Raw genomic sequence first — 20,429 nt, forward strand, 5'->3', positions numbered from 1 at the left:
GTATGAGAAATCTGTTACTGCCCTGACAACTCCAATTGTTAGAATTAATTCTTTTGAGGCCAAATTTTAGTCTCAGTGAAGTCAATGGCAAAACTCCCATTGACTTCAGTAAGAGCAGGATTTGGCTCTCGGTGTATCTGTAGAACTGGAATGATACTCAAAATGTCCCTTTTAGAGTATGATAGTTTAGAAAGGACAACTTGCCAAACTTATTAAACCCCCTTGTCTTCCTTCTTTCCTTTTGCTGGAAAAACAAACCATATGTTATTTACATTGTCTGATTTTCTTGCAGTTGTGTCAGCACACAGACATGAGTACACATTCAGATTCAAGATTTTTAGCCCTTGTGCAATATCAGTTTTCTTTTTTGTCATTTTCTGTATTTATATTCATTTTAAGGGACTAGATGGGCTCATTCAGTTATGCAAAAAATAGAGTCAGCTATTCTCCACACAGCCTTATGGCAACAAAATCTACTTGTGGGAGAGCAAGCTGTGGGTTAAAATCCTGTTCTGGCTGTGTTCCTTTCTCTTTACAATTGTGTTTTATTAAAATCAGCTTGTCTCTCAATGCGACACTAATATATTCTCTCTTGCAACTTAATTCTTTTCTAAACTGAGCTTAATTCTCTTCTGAAGAAAAAAACAAAACAAAAAAAGAGAGTGCTATCTGATCAAAACCATTTTACAAATACAAAAAGCCAAGTTATAAAGAGGGTCAGCCCTGTAAAGGTGGGATACCATCAGGGAAGTCCAAGTTAGACAGGGGCTAGTTACCTTAAAAGCCAAGTTAAACAAGACAGCATTTGGGGCTAATGGCTCAACCGCATACACTCCCCATGTGAAAGTTTATCAATCCTTTGGGAGACTACTTGGCCCTAAGTGTCTCTTGTTTAACTTGGCTATTTCAATGGCTAACCCCCTTTCCTAACTTGGCTCTTATCTATAGATATCACACCTACAAACAGCTGATTTTTTTCTGCCTAACTTGTCTTTTTTTTTCTTTCTCCTTCCACTCTGACTAAATGTTTTTGATCAGAAGTAGTACACACCACAGGAATGGGACCATACTTCTGAGGCTACAAATAAATGCTTAATGTTAGACACAGTTGTAACTACATGGCTGAAGCCCAGCTAAAATCACCTTTATTACAATACAGGTTTGTTCATTTAAACTACGTATGATTTACTCAAAGAGCGACATACCAACAGTCCTTCATCTTCCTGTGATGCTGACAGGCTCTATGATACGGACAAGACAAGGACTGATTTAGGTAGGTAGCAACCCAACAGCCTTTTTTTTTTTTTCAAGACATACACTTTTCTAGTATACATGAAAAATTAATCTCTGCCATTGATACTATAAATCTTCACTTCACATGGGTTTGTCCTGTATATTACTCTATCCTCAAGCTCCAAAAATTAAGTTAAAGTCCAGAACTGGTCAATGTAAGTCACAGTCTCAAATAATAAAATAATAACTAGTATCAGCTACAAGGCAATTTTTTGAAAGCTGGAAACATTCTTTCCCAGAACAAGGCATGTAAAGAAAATGTTTTCATCTTTGACTGTTTTTACCCCACCCTGATAGCAATCAAGGAAGCAAGTTGGCAATGTTTTAATTCTTTTTATACTAGAATTTAAACCTACCCCATGTTTTTAAAGTCCCAAGTTACACCTAGATTTGTGGACAAAGCTCCTCAAAGCTAAGCAGCACAATTTAAAAAATTCCAATTTTTAAAATAAACAACAAGCACTCCTTTGCATTACCTTAAATTACACTTGACAGCTAAACCAAGTTATACTATCTGAAAATCTGAACTCATCAGGTACAATAGAGTGTATTGGCATAAAGCTAATCAAAGGAGAGATGTTTGAGGAAAACCTCAGTACATAAAAAAGCAAGCTAAATGAAGAAGGAAACACCACTCTCCGTTTTGTGATTTTGCTCATACACCACTCATGCAGGCTAACAGCAGGTTCAAGTCACTAACTGGCATTATCTTCAATGTGGCATTAGGATGGCAATATCATCACATTTGTTGATGTCACTTAGCATTATTATTTTCACTACAAAATAAATCAAGGCCCTGATTATTCATGGACATTAAAACACTTATGGCCCAATCCCAAGACTAAATGTCAAAGAATTCAGGCCAAACCTTTGCTGCACTGTTATATTCTGACAACTTAATAAAATCCTATCATTATTTATTTGTACCGAAATATACTTGAATTGGGTGCTGTAAGATATAAGGATTTTCCCTTACGAAAGCTTGAATTTTGAGAGATTAGATGGGGGTTTTTTGATGGATTTAATGTTCTTTACTTGAGCTTTCTAATAGGCTGTGATACTCTTCACAGTAGCCAGTTAATTAAGTCTCGTTGACATACTTCTAACTAGTCTAAAGTGTTACAAAACACCACATTCTACAAAACAATTATTTTTTTTTTAAGTTACCTGAAGACATTCCTATGCTCTAGGGCATAGAAAATATTCTAGACGAAGGCACAGCTGCCGTATCACTTCCATTTTTCTGCACATTTTGAATTTCATTATGAATATAAAAACTAGTAGTACTTCTCATGAAGAAACAGGCTTATAAGAAAGTTTACTTTTTGGATGGGTGCTGCATGCAGACATTTGGGGAGCGGAAAATATTCAGAAGGAAAGAGAGCAAGCAAAGAAAGCAAAAAAATTCAGCAGGACAGAAAGGAGAGAAGAATGGGCAGAGCGGAGAGCAAGGCTGAGATGAAAGGAGAGCAAAAGCCACTGGCAAGAGCAAACAAGTTCAGAGAAGTGAATTAGGGTGTCAGGAGGATGGAAAAGGTCCTTGCAGTGGCTGCTATTGTTCATTGAGTGAAGGCTCCAGCTCTGCTGAGAAAACAGGAGCTGGTGGGCCTCAATTTATACTTCGTCCCTCAGTTGTCTTCTCTAAAAGTGTCCCAAATACTCACTATTTCCATAATCTCCACATCTAAGACCCTGTTCTACTTCTGCTGGCTAACAGTGCAAAGGGAAACACAGATCTGATGCCTTCAACCCTGATCTGCAAGATGTAATTACCCCTTTGCTTTTAGCCCTCTACTCCATTTACTTTCAAGAGGCACAGAATTTAATTTATTTAAATTCATTTCAAAAGTGAACCCTACATAACTAGTGTTCTCCACATTTTAAAAATAATTTCTGTTTATTAGAAAAATATTCTACCTCATTACCAAAGCTCTTTCATTTGTGAATCTATTTTCTTTTTATATTTTGCACTTGTTTAATGAATAACAAAGTCATTAAACTAACTTTTTTTTTAAACAAGTTTAGAGTATTTTTCAGCCTACAGTTTTTAATTACTAGCACTGATAAATGCTTTCTGTCAACATCTTTTCGGACAATTAAGGATTTACATGAAAACTCCTAATTGCTAGAGAAATGACAAAGAATACTGTTTTCCCACATCTAGCAACATTAAAAAACCCCACTTCTGCAAGAAGCTGCTTTAGTTTTTAAGAAAAAAAATATATTTTGGAGCAAGTAGGAAAATAATCTTTAATCTAAGTGATCCAACAGGCAAAATTTCCCCAAATCCTCAGTATGATTTTATCTAAATTACAAGTGTTGGCATATTTTAGCTCATCAGAATACCGGACAGTTTTCAGGAAAAACTAAGCTCTGCTATGAACATGAAGAGTATCTGATTCCTCAGAGGTATAATGGAAAATGAGTAGTACCAGAATTGGTAGAAAATGGAGGCCAATGAACCTTCTGAGGATTTATCTGAGTAAGCAAATTTTAGCGAGGTTTAAATACAAGCAAAGTTGTGATTCATTAACTTCAAATTTAGTTCTCAAAAAATCATGTTAAGAAATACTGAATAAGCATTAAGTGTACATATATGTTTCTGTAGACAAAAAATTTGGAAAGCTCCACTTCTGCAAATTCTAATACTATTGCAAATACATGACTGCAAAGGAAGAATACTGGGACACAGAACATTTTTTTTAGCTAGCAGACATAGTGAAATTGTAGACTTAGAGCCAAAATAAAATAAAATTTTAAAAGAATATAAATTAAGCATGCTGTTCATGTGTACAGTACAAAAAGGAAAATAGTCAAAAAATGCAGACAAAAAATGCATGAACTCAAATATATAAGGAGAATCTAAAGCCAGCTCTGCTACTCACAGATTATCAAGGGTAAACACTTCCAACAGAACACTTTCTGCCACCCCATTAATGCTTAGTAATATGTTTATAAGTACAATCCATTCAGCTCCTTACTATATATAAATATATACAAGTTTTTTATATCTGCATGTATAGCATTTTAAATTACTCTGAAATACATAATGTGTAGCATAACAGCTTTATTGAGATAAATGCTGAAGAAGTCACAAAGAAGGCCAGCTAGGATGTGAGCAGACGCCACATCAGCATGCTCCTGTGTGTCAAATAACTCCCTAATGCTACTATTTTATAGAAATTCTACTCTTTAGTTCATAAAATACAAAAAGGGAAAGAAAATACATATTTGATACATATAAAACTTCTATTTTTAAAAAGGTCTGATAACAATAATAAAAATATAAGCTATAATGTCCTAAAAATCTCTCCTTCCATTTGTTTTAGTTTGACAGAGTAAAAATTAGGTTATGCATAGAAAAGCAATAAAACCTACTGATATTTGCTACCACCTACCACAAACTGAACTAGCTTCTGTGATTTCAAAGATGCAGAGGGGGAAACCAGTGGCAGTACACATAGAAAAGAAGCAAAACTCAAATTAAAAAGAGGGGAAGGCAGGAGAAAGGCTAAGAAGTTGCCAGTTATGGGGATGTTGTACTTCACTTTAGTTACACAACATCCTCAGAGTACTCAATAATGTAATTGACTGAAGGCTTAAAAAAATCCATTGCGTGAATGTCTTAAGCACAATAGCCTAATTTTAGACAAGTTAAGATCCGGATGCCAAAGTGCATCTCTTGATTTTCCAAAGTGCAGCTCCCTGTGACAACTGCCAGAGCTGCAGGGTGCTGAGCCCTCCAAAGGAGAAGCTCCTGCTACCCCATCTCTGACTTAGCACTTAATTTTCAAAGTCATGTTTTCTTCTTTCCTTGGGAAAAAAAAAAAAAAAAAAAGGATTTTAACTAGGCATGCTTGTTAGAACTTAAATTACCAGCCACAGCAAAATAAAAGTGCTTTTTTTCAGTCAAGGAGTCATTTCAATCTTCCAGTTATTTAACCACTAAAAAAAGATCATGCCATGCCCCAGCAGCGGACAAAGTGCTGCCTATGGAGTTCTACAGCATGGCTCAAAGCTGCTATAATAATGCTTGGAACTTAGATACCACTTTTCATCTTCAAAGCAGTTTACAAACATTAACTAATTAATCCGCACAACATCCCTCAGGCCCACTTGGATCAAAAATGGGGCACTGCATGCTGAGACCTGAATCCTCCGTGGGCTCTAGCTCCAAATTAAAGATGAGCAATCTGCTCCTTTTTTTTTTCCTTTTTTTTTTTTCTTTTTTAATAGACTTCTGATACATTGCCAGTGCAGCCCTCTGTTGGGCAACATTTGGATGCCCCCAGCTTTAATCTCTATTAAAATATCATGCCCCAGTCTGCCTTTGTTAATTTTGGATGTCTTGGAATCTATTAAATGTGGCACAGTTTCTTGAGCTTGTAACAAAGCGTTAGCTTTGAAAATGCATCTTCTTTTGTCTTCATTCTAGCTGGCTTCCATGCAATGATCTTTTAGATGAGATAGATACCGAGTTTTCCGTTGTTGACGCATTAGCCTTAACTATTAACATATTCAGCATGATTTTCTAATATTTAACATTGCTTTTGCAGCAGCATATTAACTGTTGCTCTTTACAAAGCCTAAGAGCCAGCTCCTCCTCTGATGTAAACTGGACTGCCAGTTTACAACAGCCCAGGAACTGACCCAAGAAGTTTAGCAGGGAGTTGGCTGCCACTATGACATTGTGTCAGACTGAGTCAGGAGACTGGCTGCATCCACCTCCAAATAGGAACATTAGCATTTAAAATAAATAGAAAGATACTGTAAACCAGCAACAGAAAATAAGCATCTGCAAAAGGATCTTGGGGGATGACATCAACAGACAAAAGAGTGTCTGCTCCCAGTGTGAGACCAACACCAAAACAGCAGTGGAATGCTCTTAAACTAATTATTGCAGTTCTGGACCTGGGAATGGAAAATACTACAAAAAGGTAGTACATTGAAGCACTGTTACAGAGCATGAAAGGATTCATCGTCTATCTTGGAAAGTAAAGACACTTGTATTCCTCTACTGAATGAAGATGCCAGCTTTCTGGTATAAAGCCTAAACTAAAATAGTACCTAAAAGGTTCTGGGTGGAAAATAGTTGACTAAACCTCAAATATGCTGGAACTTCAGCATCTGCACACAAATCCAAATCCCCCTCTTCTTTGCACAGGTTTAAATGTGTAATTAAATCCACTGAGTTAGTTGGTGGTTTTCCAAAACAAAGTGGATGTTGGATTAGACCCTGGCTGTACAGATTTATATCTATACACGTTCATATTTTGATTTCCAGTTTCCTCAAATGTTTGGAAAACTGTGACATTTAATTAAGGAACTAAGGGAGAACTGTTTGTTTGGGTTCCTATCATTAGTCATTTGAAACTTCACTGTACCTGTAGTGTCGGGAAATCTCTTCCTCCACCTGGGTGGTAAAGTCACATTTGGTACATGAGTGTTCTTTGTTCTCCTTGAGCATCAGCGGCCCCTCTGCCCCTGGCAGGGTGTTTGTTTCTGGTTTGACATCAGACGCTTGGGCTTCATGTGCATTCTCATAGTGGAGCAGGAGAACGTCCACGTCAGGAGTGGAGAATGAACACTGATGGCACTGGTGTTTGACTCTAGAGCTTCCTGTCACCCCTGGAGACAGGTGCAAAAGCAAGAGAGCACAGTGGGAACAATTACTTTTTCTGCAAGCAAATGGATAAGTAATTTCTCCAAGGTGCTTTTCTGGGCTGCAGAGGCCTCGGGGACAGAACTGACAGTGCTTAATGGTACATTTATGAATGTTGTGTAGCTGCTGATAGTGACGGAGAAGTGGGCCCACCACTATTACATCTGGGCCATGGCTCTTTGAGTATCTAAAGTCACAGAACTGACAGTTGTAGCTTGTCACCATGCTGTCCTCTGCTCCTTTGCTAGTCACGTCTTTCTTTTTTGCCACACTTGCACCCTTTTCTGTCTTTGTCACTAACTCCCCATCTGCATTTTTGGCTAGATCATTCTGGTTAATGACAGATCCCCTAGAAAGCTTATCATTCAGATCTGCGTGAAGGCTTCCTGCCTGGCTTCCCCCATGCTGTTTGCTGTAATGCTCTAATAGTTTCAGTGAGCTGGACGATTCACAGCTGAAACTGCAAAATTTACACCAGTAATAACTGGTTGTATCGGTACCATTTTGTCTAGAGGAATCTATTGGCTTGATGGGCACCGAATATCCAACTGGTGTATCATCTCCTGCTTTTACAGTGATTCTGTCTTGCCACTTCCCCAAGTCTCCAGAATCACATGGTCGAAGAGTAGGACTGGATTTATTGGAGTTTTTCTCTGAAGTTTTACCAGAATCAGAGGAGGGAAGGGCTGCTTTCATTTTGTTTGGGTGAGTCTGTAAGAAGTGTTGCTCTAGTTCAGTGGAGGAGTTGCCCATGTAGGTAAAATTGCAGAATTTGCAGCGGAAGTACTTGGTGTTGCCTTGGCAATCTGGAGTCTTCCGCCCAATTCCAATAAAGGTTCCACCTAAAGTAACCTGTGAATAAAAAGAAAGTCACTTTAGCAACACTGTAGATTTATTCAAATAGCAAGGAAGGAAGAAAATAAAATTAAAAAAAAATAAAAAAATAAAAAAAAGAGGGCAATTAATTAATACACCTTTTTCATTCACCATCACTACCATTTTCATTTCTACTAATGTACTAAGATATCATACATATATCCCCAAGTATTTAGCATTTAGTTTTGAAGATTTTTAAATGTCTCACATAGCTGAATACCTATTCTGTATGAATAATAAATATCTTTAATTTGGGATAACAAAGATGCGTTTACACAACATGATCTTAACTGAACATTCTCTGATAGAACTGTTCTGGCCTTCTCTATATCATGTCATTGACAGAAGATCCAGCAATTAGCTCCCTTATTCCTTAACCCCTTGACAGGAAACTTTGCTCGGAGTCTACACCAGGGTTGGAACAAGAGAACAGATTCACAGTCTTTTTCTTTCAATGTTTTAATCATATTCATGCTTTGAAGTACAAGAAAATTATTCCCTAAATATAAGCCAACAAAAGATAAATTTGAAATAATGAATTCAGCTTGCTGGGTCAGAGAATGACCAACTGCTATAAAGACCATTCCTACAGGAGTATCCGGTATCCACCAGAACACCTTTTAACACAGTCACAGTGGCTGATCTCTGACACAAAAGTCAGTTTTCTGAAAGATTACTCAGTGCCGACAAGGAAATCTGTTCCTCTCATGCACACAGCTCAATTTACTAAAATACAGATAAGAAAACTACATTAGAAAAATGACATGTGGTAAAGAAACCTACCACACCCAAATCCATGACATCACTCATTTAAAATAAATAAATAAATAAAACATTGTAGGTCTACTTAACTGTTCTCATGATCTCTGAGCAAAGTGGTCAGCAGGTAGGAAACAAGGCTTTCAGGGTTTATGTTACTAAACCCAGTGTTCTCACAGCAGGCAGACTTGCCCTTCCCGAGAGTGCACAACACCTGCCTGTGACATCAGGGGGAGATTTGCTGCTCCTGTACAACTGGTTTGAAGACCATAGGAAGAATCCCTGACAAAAATGTCACCATTGGTCTACTTCTTTTCCTGAATATTTAACAGTGTACAGCACCCAGAAGATAAATCCTCTTTACACCTAAGATTCACAGCTATCTACTCTTTTGCCATCATTCAGTCTACACCACAACATCAAGGACATGGGTGAAAGCTTCCTTGTGCCACGTTCTCAATTGTTACACCTAAAAGATGCTTGACAGAGAACACAAAATTTCCACATACAGTTACAATTCTGTTCTCCCAACCAATAAGTGTATTACTACATTTCTACAGGATTTGGTTCTAATGCATTAAGCAAATGGTGTAATTGTTTTTCTTCTCCTCCTCAACAGCTGCGCCATAAAGAAAGTATGTGATCACTTGTCATTCAGTGTCACACCATACGGAAAGACTCAGACATACAAAAAGCCTGAAAGATAAACATTTTTAAATGCATATAACATAAATGCCTTTTAGCCATTTAGCTTGGAGAATTAGATGCTATCCTTTGTATCCCATCAGAATTGAACATGTACAGTGAGTCAATGGGTTGATAAACCATGATATAATGAGTTGCTGTTACTCAGCCTCCAATCCATTTGTTGTTTTTGGGTTTTTTTTTTAGGAAAGCACAATTCCCATATGCTGGTTAAAACTTTTTCTTAAATAAACTGAAAAATGCTGTTTGTTTAGGAAACATATCTCATTAGGCAACGGTGAGTGAGGAAGCCAAATAACTAGGACTTAACTGTAATAACATTTTCACTTAAAATCAGGCTGAACGTTCTTGTATCAAGTTATTAATTAGGTTTTGAAGAGGTTCTTTGGAAAAGGGAAGTTTTAAAAGATCTTCCATACCACAGAAGATAGTTTTGTTCATTTTATGGCAAGCAGAAACTGCAGACAAAGCCATGCTCAGCCTGATCCACTGACAACTGTGGAATTCGGGCCTACTCCACAGTATCTGGCACTTCAGGTCTCCATTGACTGAATTATTTCAATGTTCAAAGTCTCAGGGGTGTTAAAAGACAACTTAAAGAAAGCACTGATGGAATTATGGTAAACAGATAATAACAGCAGCTCACTGGGTGATTACATAAGTTGCAAGGTGATCTGGTTTTGCTCATTTAATTAGATACTTATGTTTGTTCTATGCATACACAAAAAACTGGCCAAAATGCTTTACCTTAAGTGCCTCTAATGAGCAAATACATCCATTACTCTTAGCTGTCCATTCAGAGCCTACAGAGATAAACCTATTTTGCAGACGCTCTAGACCCCAGTTAGAAAGAGTGACAATGATCCCAGCTGCTGTTCATTGCTAATTACTTTTGTTTGTGAACACTGGAAAAACATGTTATTAGCACTAGCATTTTATACAATGGACTGTAAATCATGTAATTTCTGTAACTTTTGGTAAGCCTGGTTAGTGGCCTACACAGCACATTTGTGTCCCATGCTAATACATCCTCTGCATCACAAGAGGATAAAATAGAACTAAGTATCCTCACACTATTTGTGTTAACCTCTTGCAATGGGAGGGGACACACAATCTTTACAGCACTGGAATGTAACTGATTACCAATTATTGGGTTGGCATTTCCCTGACTACTGTGACACAATTCAAAATAATGTGTCCTATTACAGGAACATGTACGTGAAAGGCAACTCAGGGTCATCTTAATGTTAGTACCTCAAAAGCAATTTTTCATGCATAACAAAACCTACTGAGAGCCTCTTTGGGGGTCATCAAGTAAAAAGAACTGAAGAAACTGGCTTCCATGCATAGAGGCTGGGAGAAGCAATGAAGTGATGGTATAAACTGAAGCTGTTTCAGCTTTCAGCCAGTCAAATTTGGAAGAAGCCTACACGTTTTCAGATCTGCTTGGATTCATGCAGTCTGATCAAGTTTTGGATTGACTCTCAGATTTTTCAGTTACATATCATATCTCTGCATACAGCCCCTAAACTCCTTCACTGTGTATGTCCTGCTGTCTTTGACCTGCCCCAGAAAGATGAAAAATAAAGGATAAAGAGATGAAGAAAAGAGAGGTGGGGGTGTTGGAATTTATATATACCCTAGAAATTAATACCCACAATTCTGTGTATCAGAAGTAACTGCTTCTCATGTTTATACTCCTAAATCATTCTGACCCCAGCAAAACCTAGTCTCCACCTTTGGCCTGACAAAACTATATTTTCTTAAGTAGACAGTCCTCCCCAACATAAAAAAGAAGAAACTAAACAAAAGCAATGCTAAAATTCTGCAATTCTGTTACAGCAATAGAGTCCAAAGTGTCAGCTGACATAACTAGTGGCAGCCACAAGTACAGGTACAGCTTGCACTGGAAATCTAAGAGCACCTATACATCAACAGTTCTCTCAATAAGCACAGAATAAAATAAATCTTTATCATTCTCTTTTTAAAGGGAATCTAACATACAAAGCATTTGCTTGGACTGTGGAAAACTTAGTTCTTTGCTTCACTGTTGACTGCATGTGAGACCTTGGTATTATCACTTACTCCTGCAGTACCTCAGTTATGAAAACATAGTTGGTATTATGCTGTATAGAAGAAGATAGCTATTGGAATGGGTTCTCCATTATTGTACTTGAGATGGTTGCACTAATATACTTCAAAAAATGTTCTTCCAAGCTATGATTCAGGCTGGGATTAAACAGAAATACATTTCACAGTAAGACTCCCTGAAACTCAAAACTCTTAATCATTAAATTAATTAATGAGGAAAATTATAAAAATCTAGAAGACTGGGAAAGAAACTACTACAAGGATTGAAGTTCATGTGTTAATACAACTAAGATATCTCCTCATACACCACACACATTTCCAAAAATAGCCAGAACAAGGAGAAAAAATAACATGCTAACTGACAATGTTTCAAGATGTACTTTCTAAAGTGTGTTGGCAAGTACTTACAACAAAGCTGTTTCCAACAGATATGTCTACATTACCTTAATGAGTCAGACCAAAACCAGTGATTTCATGGAATTAGATGGACTTGGGCAAGGAGATGTACGTTCAGGTCTTTTTTTTTTTTTTTCAAATGTCTTTGATATTTAATCTGCCTTTGGTATAAATGCTACCCTACTCTGTTCTCCCCCCTCCTTTTCAAAATCCAGTCCTAAATTTTATTAAAACAAAGCCGTTTACAAATACTGCTTACAGAAAACGAAAAAAACTACCAAGAAGACAAAGTCTGCCAGCTACTGTAATCACATGTTCCATGAAGAAAATTCCACCAGCAGTGGCCTATATCCACGTAAGAGATTCAACTGCAAGGCTTACATGCACAAGGTAAAGCTCTCTCTAACCCCTGGCTTCCTTTGCAACTACTGATTAGGAAGTAGACCAACCATCTGCATTGGAACATCAAACATTAATAAATCTTCTTTTTTTGATCACCTGGGTTTCATCTTTGCCTAATCAGGAGGTGCAAAGCTCCAGATTCCTTACCAATCTCCTGAGCCATCCAGTCTGCCTTTGCCAATTACTCTTAATCTTCTAATCCTAAAATATTTTCTAATGCTCTTATTTATTCATTTGCTTTATGCATCCAGAACATTTGAACCATCCCACATTTATGAAGTTCTTCATGTTGTGCAGGCCAGAACAGATTCCTGGCTTTCATGCAAGTTTGTGAAACACCACCCAGTTCTCTAACCTATGGAGAACTCACACCCTCTCACTCACTCCCTATCTGCATGCAAAACTAGGATAATCTTCACAGTATATTCTTATAAGTTCTTACCATACTGTGATTAACTTATTGGTAGATACAATTATGTTGCACAAGTGAGGCAAAGACTAAGGACAAACTCCTGGCTTTCTGGGATATTCGTATTTAGCAAAACAATAAAGCAAATTACTAGGACACATTAATTCAATAGTGCATTCTTGACATTTATTCTGTTGCCATTGAAGTCAGTATGTTTTTTGATATTAGGATTTAATAGGTATTTTTAAAACAAAGGACTTAAATTAAGGTCAGGAGACCAGATGTATAAAAAACACAAAAGTAAGAAACACAACAGCAAGACTTTATTTGCTCACTAATGCTAGTAGACTAGTACCTAGCATCTAAAGAAAGCATCATCTCTTCTATTCTCCCTCTGCATAGATAAAATTACCAGACAGTTCCTTAGCTACTGTAAACTTACACAGTCTCACAGACTTAGAGGCAAACTCACACTGATTTACACCAGAAGAAAATCTAGCTGCTTTCCTATTTCCCCAGCAACTTTATTTTTATTTAGCTCATTTCTGTGGGCTAGCTTAGCAGTTGATATCTTTAAATCTATCCATGAATATCACTAGACTCACCAACTTTCTTCATTAACTTCTCTTCAAACATTACTAGATATTCCTGGCATAAAGATAAGGAATATTAACACATAAAACTTTGCCTGGAAGGCTCTGAATATACATCATGTCAGTTGTTCCACAGAAAGTGCCCATCTGAAGGCTCTAATGTGGGGTAGACTACTCACTGAAAGAAAGCTAAAATAGCTCATTTCTGTCACAAAGCAAGCGACTGTTCCCAGGCACTTACTATTTAGCAGTTGACATGCTGTAAATCACTGCATATCATTCCGAATAGTAAACTTGCTAATGTCTCCAAAGAAAGGATAAAAAAGAACTTTTACTACATATAATAATATAAACCATTACTTACGGGTGACAGTCAATATAGAATTTAGGTGACAACAAGACCATGTGCTTTTCACTGATTTGTGTATGTTTATGCTTATATGAGAAAAAGAAGCACATATATGTATACACACAGACACCAGCATGTCTGTGAATGTGTGCTTTACCTCCACCCATTTCTCTACCTGCCACCATTTCTTTTTCAAGTCTGTGGTTTAAAAGAGATGACTGACCCCTGTGTTTATGAGCTGTGACTCTCTCAGTGTGCAAGGCAGTCTCCAAGCCTGAGAATGACCCAGAAATAAGACGCAAAATAAAAAGGTATACACATATGCAGGTGCAACACCCAAGGCAGCTTGACAGCCTTCAGCTGAAACAGGGAAGTCCCCAGGGAGAATCCACAACACAGCTGACAGATGAAATGGGCCTTCTGGGACACCATACCTTCAAGCAAGTTCTATTCTAACACACCCTTCAAAATCTAGCACAGCAAGACACAGTCCAAGAGATCAGGATACATCATGTCCCACAATAGCTGGTCAGTTTATTTAGATCTAATTCCTGTTTTATGGACAATTGAGCTAAAGTCAGTAAGACCAACAATATAAAATCTGGATCCTTTTGTCTAAGCATGTAAGGAAAATGAAATTCATTCACACACACATCAATTAGTTATGTATCTATGCCACCTTATAGGAAGCATACTTGATGACTTTAAGGTTTCATTATTCAGTAATACAAAAGTAAATGCTACACTTATTTTTACTGCCAGTCTAGATTCTCACTATGACTGCAAGAGTCACTTTGCCAAAACCACCAAAAGCATAAAGGAAACCTTTAAACATGAGAAGGGATGTTGATTACATCTGTACCCCTACAAACCCCCTACAGTTTTTGTAGTCTTACCTTCAAAGGTCCATATTCAATCAAGCTGCTAATATAAGAGTGGAGGATAAAAAGCAGAAGCTACTAACAATAAAACCACTTGTTCTCATTCAGCTGAATCCTAGTTAGACCAGACTTTAACTGTACCGCTAGTCACACACTTCAAAAGTGAGAACAGAAAAGATGCCAGATTGGATATACTGAAATCAAGAACACTAAAAAAAATACATACATAACTTTGTGTAGGCACATGGAGCTCACCACTGATTTACAAAGAAGACAGGAAGAGTTTACACACTCTATGTCCATGGGCACTTCTGCCACTTTGTAGGATGCTGAGCAGCCTGCTAGCTGGGAATCCACAGTCAGTTGCTGTGAAAATACTGGAAAAGTTATTACCCGTATTATCTATGACAAAAGATTAAACTGAGTGGTATAGGACAACTCTTATTATGTTGGACATCTAGAACCAGGAAGGAAAAAATCTGTCACCAATCCCTCACTAGTCTGTGGAATAGTTAGATAACGTAACACACTTTTTTAATTTTTTTTCCCTGGGGTCGCTGCATCAGAATCAAGAAAGTTTTGGATGGCTTTTATCAGTCCATGGCATTTCAGAAATTTGTCATTATATGCCAGTCTATTATATAAAACCATGAACCAATCAAAAAGAAAAGGCTGGATTAAAACAAAACTAAATAAAATATTTTTAGTACTTTCAGACAAGAGTCAATCTCTTTAATGGCTGAACATAAGAGGAGGCAGGTATGTGACAATAAGCTCTATAACCAGGGCCATGCTGAGCAGGAAGCTCCTCAAAGGTAGCACACACAATGCAAAGCTGCCTGGAGTCACTGTAAGAACTGCTGAGCACTGCAGTATGTCTTTATTCACGACTGCATGAATACCCTTCTCCCTCGGGACATGCCATCTGAAACCCTCACCTGAATGCAGACATTTCTGTCCTTTCTTTGAGGGCCACTGTTTTCTTTTAAAATGTATCAGGAAATAGGGTCATGCGCTCTTTTATACAATAGCCTAATGGCTTGAACACTTGTTCAGGAAACAGGAAAAGTAGGCTCCTTTCCTTGCTCTGTCAGAGGGGATCCAAGCCCACTTCTCCTTCACTGGGCAATGTCCTACCCCTTAGTTATAAGCTGATATATAGAAGACAGCACTCTCCAACCATTTTGCTGAAGCTGTCCCACTCACTACTCATAAAAAAAATTTGGAGATGGAAAGAGTCCTGCCTACCTGCCAGCAACTTGCCTGTCTCCAGACCCTTCCACGTACATTAAAAAGCCATTAGATCAAACACAGGAGACAAACATACTGCAGCAAAATAACGGTTTTCAGCATCATAGCTCTTAACTTAATCACCTGAATTTTATCTCAAGTGAAGGCTCTAAATCCAGTCTTAAGTCTATTGCTTTAGGCACGTCCACAAGGCCATACATGGGCTAAAGTATCTAGCAAGACAAAGCTGCCTGTAGAGATTGATCAATTAACTAAATGTGAAAAAAAAGCAATGAGAGGCATCAGCGAAAGTTGATCTACTGACTTACTTCAAATATTATTCTGATAAAAGCAATAAAGCTGATTAATACACTCTCTGGGAATTCAGAGATGTGCTAGCAAATGTTTTCTGCAATCTATACTGGCAAGAAAGTTAATCTCCCAGAAACAGCTCAGTGATTTTACCCAATCCTATGGAATTGATTGTAACTCAAAGAACCAGAAACCTCTGAGGAAGAAAATAGGAGCAAATAGCACAGGAGATTTTAAAAATAAAATAACACTTTCAAAGAAGACAAAAGAATCTTGCTGGACTAAATATTCAAATCAAGTAAATTCTACACAGTAGTTTAGGCCAGAAAGCTTGGATTATTTACACAGTTCCCAGTGAAATCCTCTTTAGGTACTACCAAACACAGTCCCAACACTTGCATCCCTGGATGTAAAGTAAAAGGTGCATCTCTATTGTTTTGCTGACTGCAAAACACAAAAATAAAACCTAAAAGCTGGGTTTATGTTTGGGAAAGATGGGGGGGGTTTGTGTTAGGGGCAGCAGAGAGGGTAAGTTTTCTAGGGCAAACTTCACTTCTGTGGTCTAAGTCCAAAAATGCATTTGATTTCCATCTTCCAAGCCCTCGGTAAAGGGACCACATCCTTACCTATCTGCAGATGGGATAAAAGATACTTTTTTTTTTTTTCTGCACCACTGTTTTTTTGTTTGTTTTTGTTACGGATGCAAACTATGGGTCTCAATAGCATCCCTCATTGCTACAAATCTTCATATACTGTGGTATATGACTGACCACTGTAAGCCAGATCAAAATCAGTCATCTTCATCCTCTGGCTTCTGAGCCCAGCTCCCTGGCCAGAGACCATAAATCCATCGATAACTTCCACTCCAGATACAACAGAACAGTTTGTTAAGTGCAAGGGGATCAATAAATCAGACCTTAAGCCCAGTTCACTACTATTTCAATTTAATTACAAAGGGATTCTTTTCCTTTAGCCTCATACATATACAAAATAATATCATTTAGATGAATCAATTATTCAGGTTCAGTTCCCTCTCCATGTTACACAGGAGTTTGAGTGAAACAATTTTAACCAGAAGTCAAATTTATACGATCCCTAGTTGTGGCAGGAGATGCCAGCCATTCAGATGCCCAAGAAAAATCCCCTCCAAAATGGACATAGTAGCAATATAAACATGTGTGGGTGCAAAGGGGATTTTTAAATGTTCTTTTACTGTGTTTAAGAAACTCACAAAGCTGCTCTGTATTGGGAGAGGGGGAGGAAAAAGCATAAAAATATTAATCAGTTACTTATCTTCTGACATGTTCTGGATCAACATCTGGTGCATGTGCAAGTGATGAAGTATGGCATTTGGCACAAAAGTTTATTTAATCTTCTCTTCCCAAATTGGGCAGGGAAAATTAGCACTCTTAAAAATTAAGTTTCCAGATCCAATTTTTTTTTTTTTTTTTCTTTAAAATAAATTGCCAACATTGTATAGGCTGTCTGTTCTATTTTGGAAAATGTTTTTCGTCTGAGAAAAGACTGATCTTAAGTAGATTATCTGTGAGCTGTTTCCTACCATTTTTTGTCTCCCTTGCAGTATCTTACTGCCAGGGCTTAGTAGACAAGTATAGTCTAGGTTCAGCTGTTTTATTTCTGCTTCTATCAGTTCAAACTAAGATAGCTCACACATCTGTTTTATTTCTGAAAGCACTGCATAGGAAAAGTGTCCAGCTCATTCTAATCAAGCATAAACTTTCCTATAAATAACTAAGGACCTAACGAAACAATTGTTTGGAGGAAATGAAAGTGTGTTTAGAAACTCAAATTCCTCTATACTGTATGCCTGAGCTGTTCCAGTTTGAATGTCTTCCTGACAGCATGGATCAGTTGCTCTAAGATGCTGTCCCCAGAGTCAGCAAACTGAAACTATAGCAGGAAATCCAGGTATTAACATCATACTATGTGCTAATTATAAACCAGCATTTCACATTCTGACATTATTCACTTCTAACCCCTTTTAACTAAATCACATATTTGCTTTCTAATCACAGTTTGACAGGAGAGAGTGTCTGACATGAAGTCAGACAGTGATCTTGTAATAAGACAGCAGTGCAAAGATTGAAGCTTTTATGCATAATAACAATCTTAGTTTGATTTGCTGTTCCACAAAGAAGTTGTAGAGTTTATGAAAAGGAAGAAAAGTTTAAGACACTTAAAAGCTTCAAGTTCCTGACTTGTGTTTCAGTTTCAGCTTCTTACTTGAAGTTAGATGTTGTCCATCTTAAACCTGTTTTGCAAAATATCTGTCTTATAGCTGCAGTCTCTGCAAGCATTATTAAATATTTCTTCATTAAATACTTCTACATTTTATTTTAACATCTCCTGTAGTCTTCCCTGGTGATTACTACCAGGCTGGCTATCATGACCTATGCAAATATGCTCTTGAAATTGGATGGACACTTGAACACATTTTGTATGCAAACTCTGGTACTGATTTTTTTTTTTTCATTAAGTCTGAATTTTTTTATCATAGAATATTGAGGTATCCTACTGCATCTGTCAGGTCACTCATGACAGGAATTTTATTTAAAAAGGCATCTTTTCCTTTTTTTTTTTTGTTTTTGTTTTTTTCTGAACTGAGCAAATATCTGATAAGAAACAAAGATACCCCATGAAAAAGCTTTTGAGTTCACTCTTTCATCACAGAATCACAGAATTATTTGGGTTGGAAGGGACCTTAAAGATCTTCTACTTCTAACCCCCCTGCATGGGCAGGGACACCTCCCACTAGATTAGGTTGCTCAAGGCCCCATCCAACCTGGTCTCGGAGACCTCCAGGGAGGGAGCAAATTTTGGGGTTTGTTGGATTTTTTTTTATTTTGTTTTTTACAGCAGTATCAGTAGTTTTTACCCTATTTCAAAGAAAATGACTGAGACAACAGTCCTTTCCTTGAAGGCTTGCTAACATGAAGGACAGCACGGATTACTGTTGCTGCTTGAAACTTTATAAAAACCCATTGTGTATCCTGTTTTTCTGGCACTAGACAACTTTAGAGTTGCCAAGACTTGCCACTTATTTTAATAATCAATAAGCCAAATCTTGACTCCCGGCAGCTGATAATTTAGGCTTGCAGTTTTAATTTCCAGCTGCCTGTCTTTTGTCTATATGGATGTTATTTTTCATTATTATTTGCACTTTTCTTTCCATGACAGTGAATCCTTCAGATATGATTACCAATTCAGCAATTTGCTTGTTTGCTGAATAAGATCTTTTGCTATTGAGTACCATAATGACTAAACTGTCAGAAAGAAATAATCAGAAATATCACTGGTCAAAAAGCCAAGTACAAGATGCTCTGCAGAATGCCTGGCTAAAATAGCCCAAAATGGTTATTAAGGCTTAAGCAGGTTATAAGAAATACGTTCATCACAGAGGTAGGAGAGACTTTGAAAATAACTGACTTTGCAATTGAGAAGGCAGTTAGCAGAAGCACAGAGGCTGGGAAGATACAAACCTGCACATCGTAAGTCCCATTTAACAAGACAGGCCTCTGGGAATTGATGTCCTGCAGCACCCCTGAAAGCACAGTGCGGTTGACTTTCTGGAAGTCTTTGGAGTGGCTGAATTGCACCATGTTGTGGAGAGCCAAAATTTTAGTGTCAAGCTCTGCATCCTGCCTGGTGCGGTTGTGCAGTCCTAGGTGGTACTTGCGAAAGTGTTTGATGAGATCTGTGGGGTCGTTTCCATAGTAACCGTATCCACAGATGTTGCATTTGAAGTCCTGAAGCTCTGGAGACAGAGGCGCCGTATCTGGGTTATCATTTACCAACAAATCTGCTTTAGATTTGTTCAGCCTTAAACCCCCATCTGAAGGCACTTGTGGGTTTTTTGAGGCCATGGGGACCGGGCTTGAGCCTTGGCCATCAGTTTGACCACTTTGCACTTGCACTGTTTCATCTGAAGCTTTTGGCGACATCTGATGCTCCTCATTTGTCTCTGCTGCATCTCCTGATGGGGTACAGACCACATCTTGGGTGTCATCTGCATCTGATTTTTGAGGAGACTTCAAGGGCTCACAGATTCCCCCAACAGCTGGAGATGAGAAAGCCAGCATATTTCTGTCTGTCACCTCATCATGAGGGAAGGATGGAACATTTCCTCCCTTATTGTGGCTTTCATAATTGAAGCCAGCCTTTTCACTCAGCACTGAGCTTTTCAAGTCCTTTTTAATGCTGGAAGATGGCTCTTGGACATGCGTGCAAAGTTCTTCCTTGTTGTTTAACTCTGCCGCATCACCCTGGTCAGTATGTTCTTGCATCTGCTCTGCAGGAAATTCTTTTTTCCTTCCAGACTCTTCACTTTCAGTACCTGTAGACTCAAGGGTCTGTACCTCACCTTCACTAGCAACGTTTCTTAGAGGGGGGTTCTTTTTCCGGACCATATCTACCGCAAGAAAAGAAGGGGGAGGGGGGGAAAAAAAAAGGG

General features: G+C 37.9%; 1 protein-coding gene across 2 annotated transcripts in view; it reads right to left on the reverse strand.

Moving 5' to 3' along the window:
• Positions 1–20,429, reverse strand: part of TRPS1 (trichorhinophalangeal syndrome I) — a 180,348-nt gene that overhangs the window by 156,361 nt on the left and 3,558 nt on the right. For both annotated transcript variants that reach the window (XM_009995352.1, XM_009995354.1), the window contains exons 2-3: positions 19,459–20,387; positions 6,678–7,807 (exon numbers count right to left, since the gene is read on the reverse strand). In XM_009995352.1, the coding sequence (XP_009993654.1) occupies positions 6,678–7,807; positions 19,459–20,387 (2,059 nt within the window). The remainder of the gene's footprint in view (positions 1–6,677; positions 7,808–19,458; positions 20,388–20,429) is intronic.

Source organism: Chaetura pelagica, unplaced genomic scaffold (assembly GCF_000747805.2).
Source record: "Chaetura pelagica isolate M959 unplaced genomic scaffold, ChaPel_1.0 scaffold53, whole genome shotgun sequence".
Taxonomy (NCBI): domain Eukaryota; kingdom Metazoa; phylum Chordata; class Aves; order Apodiformes; family Apodidae; genus Chaetura; species Chaetura pelagica.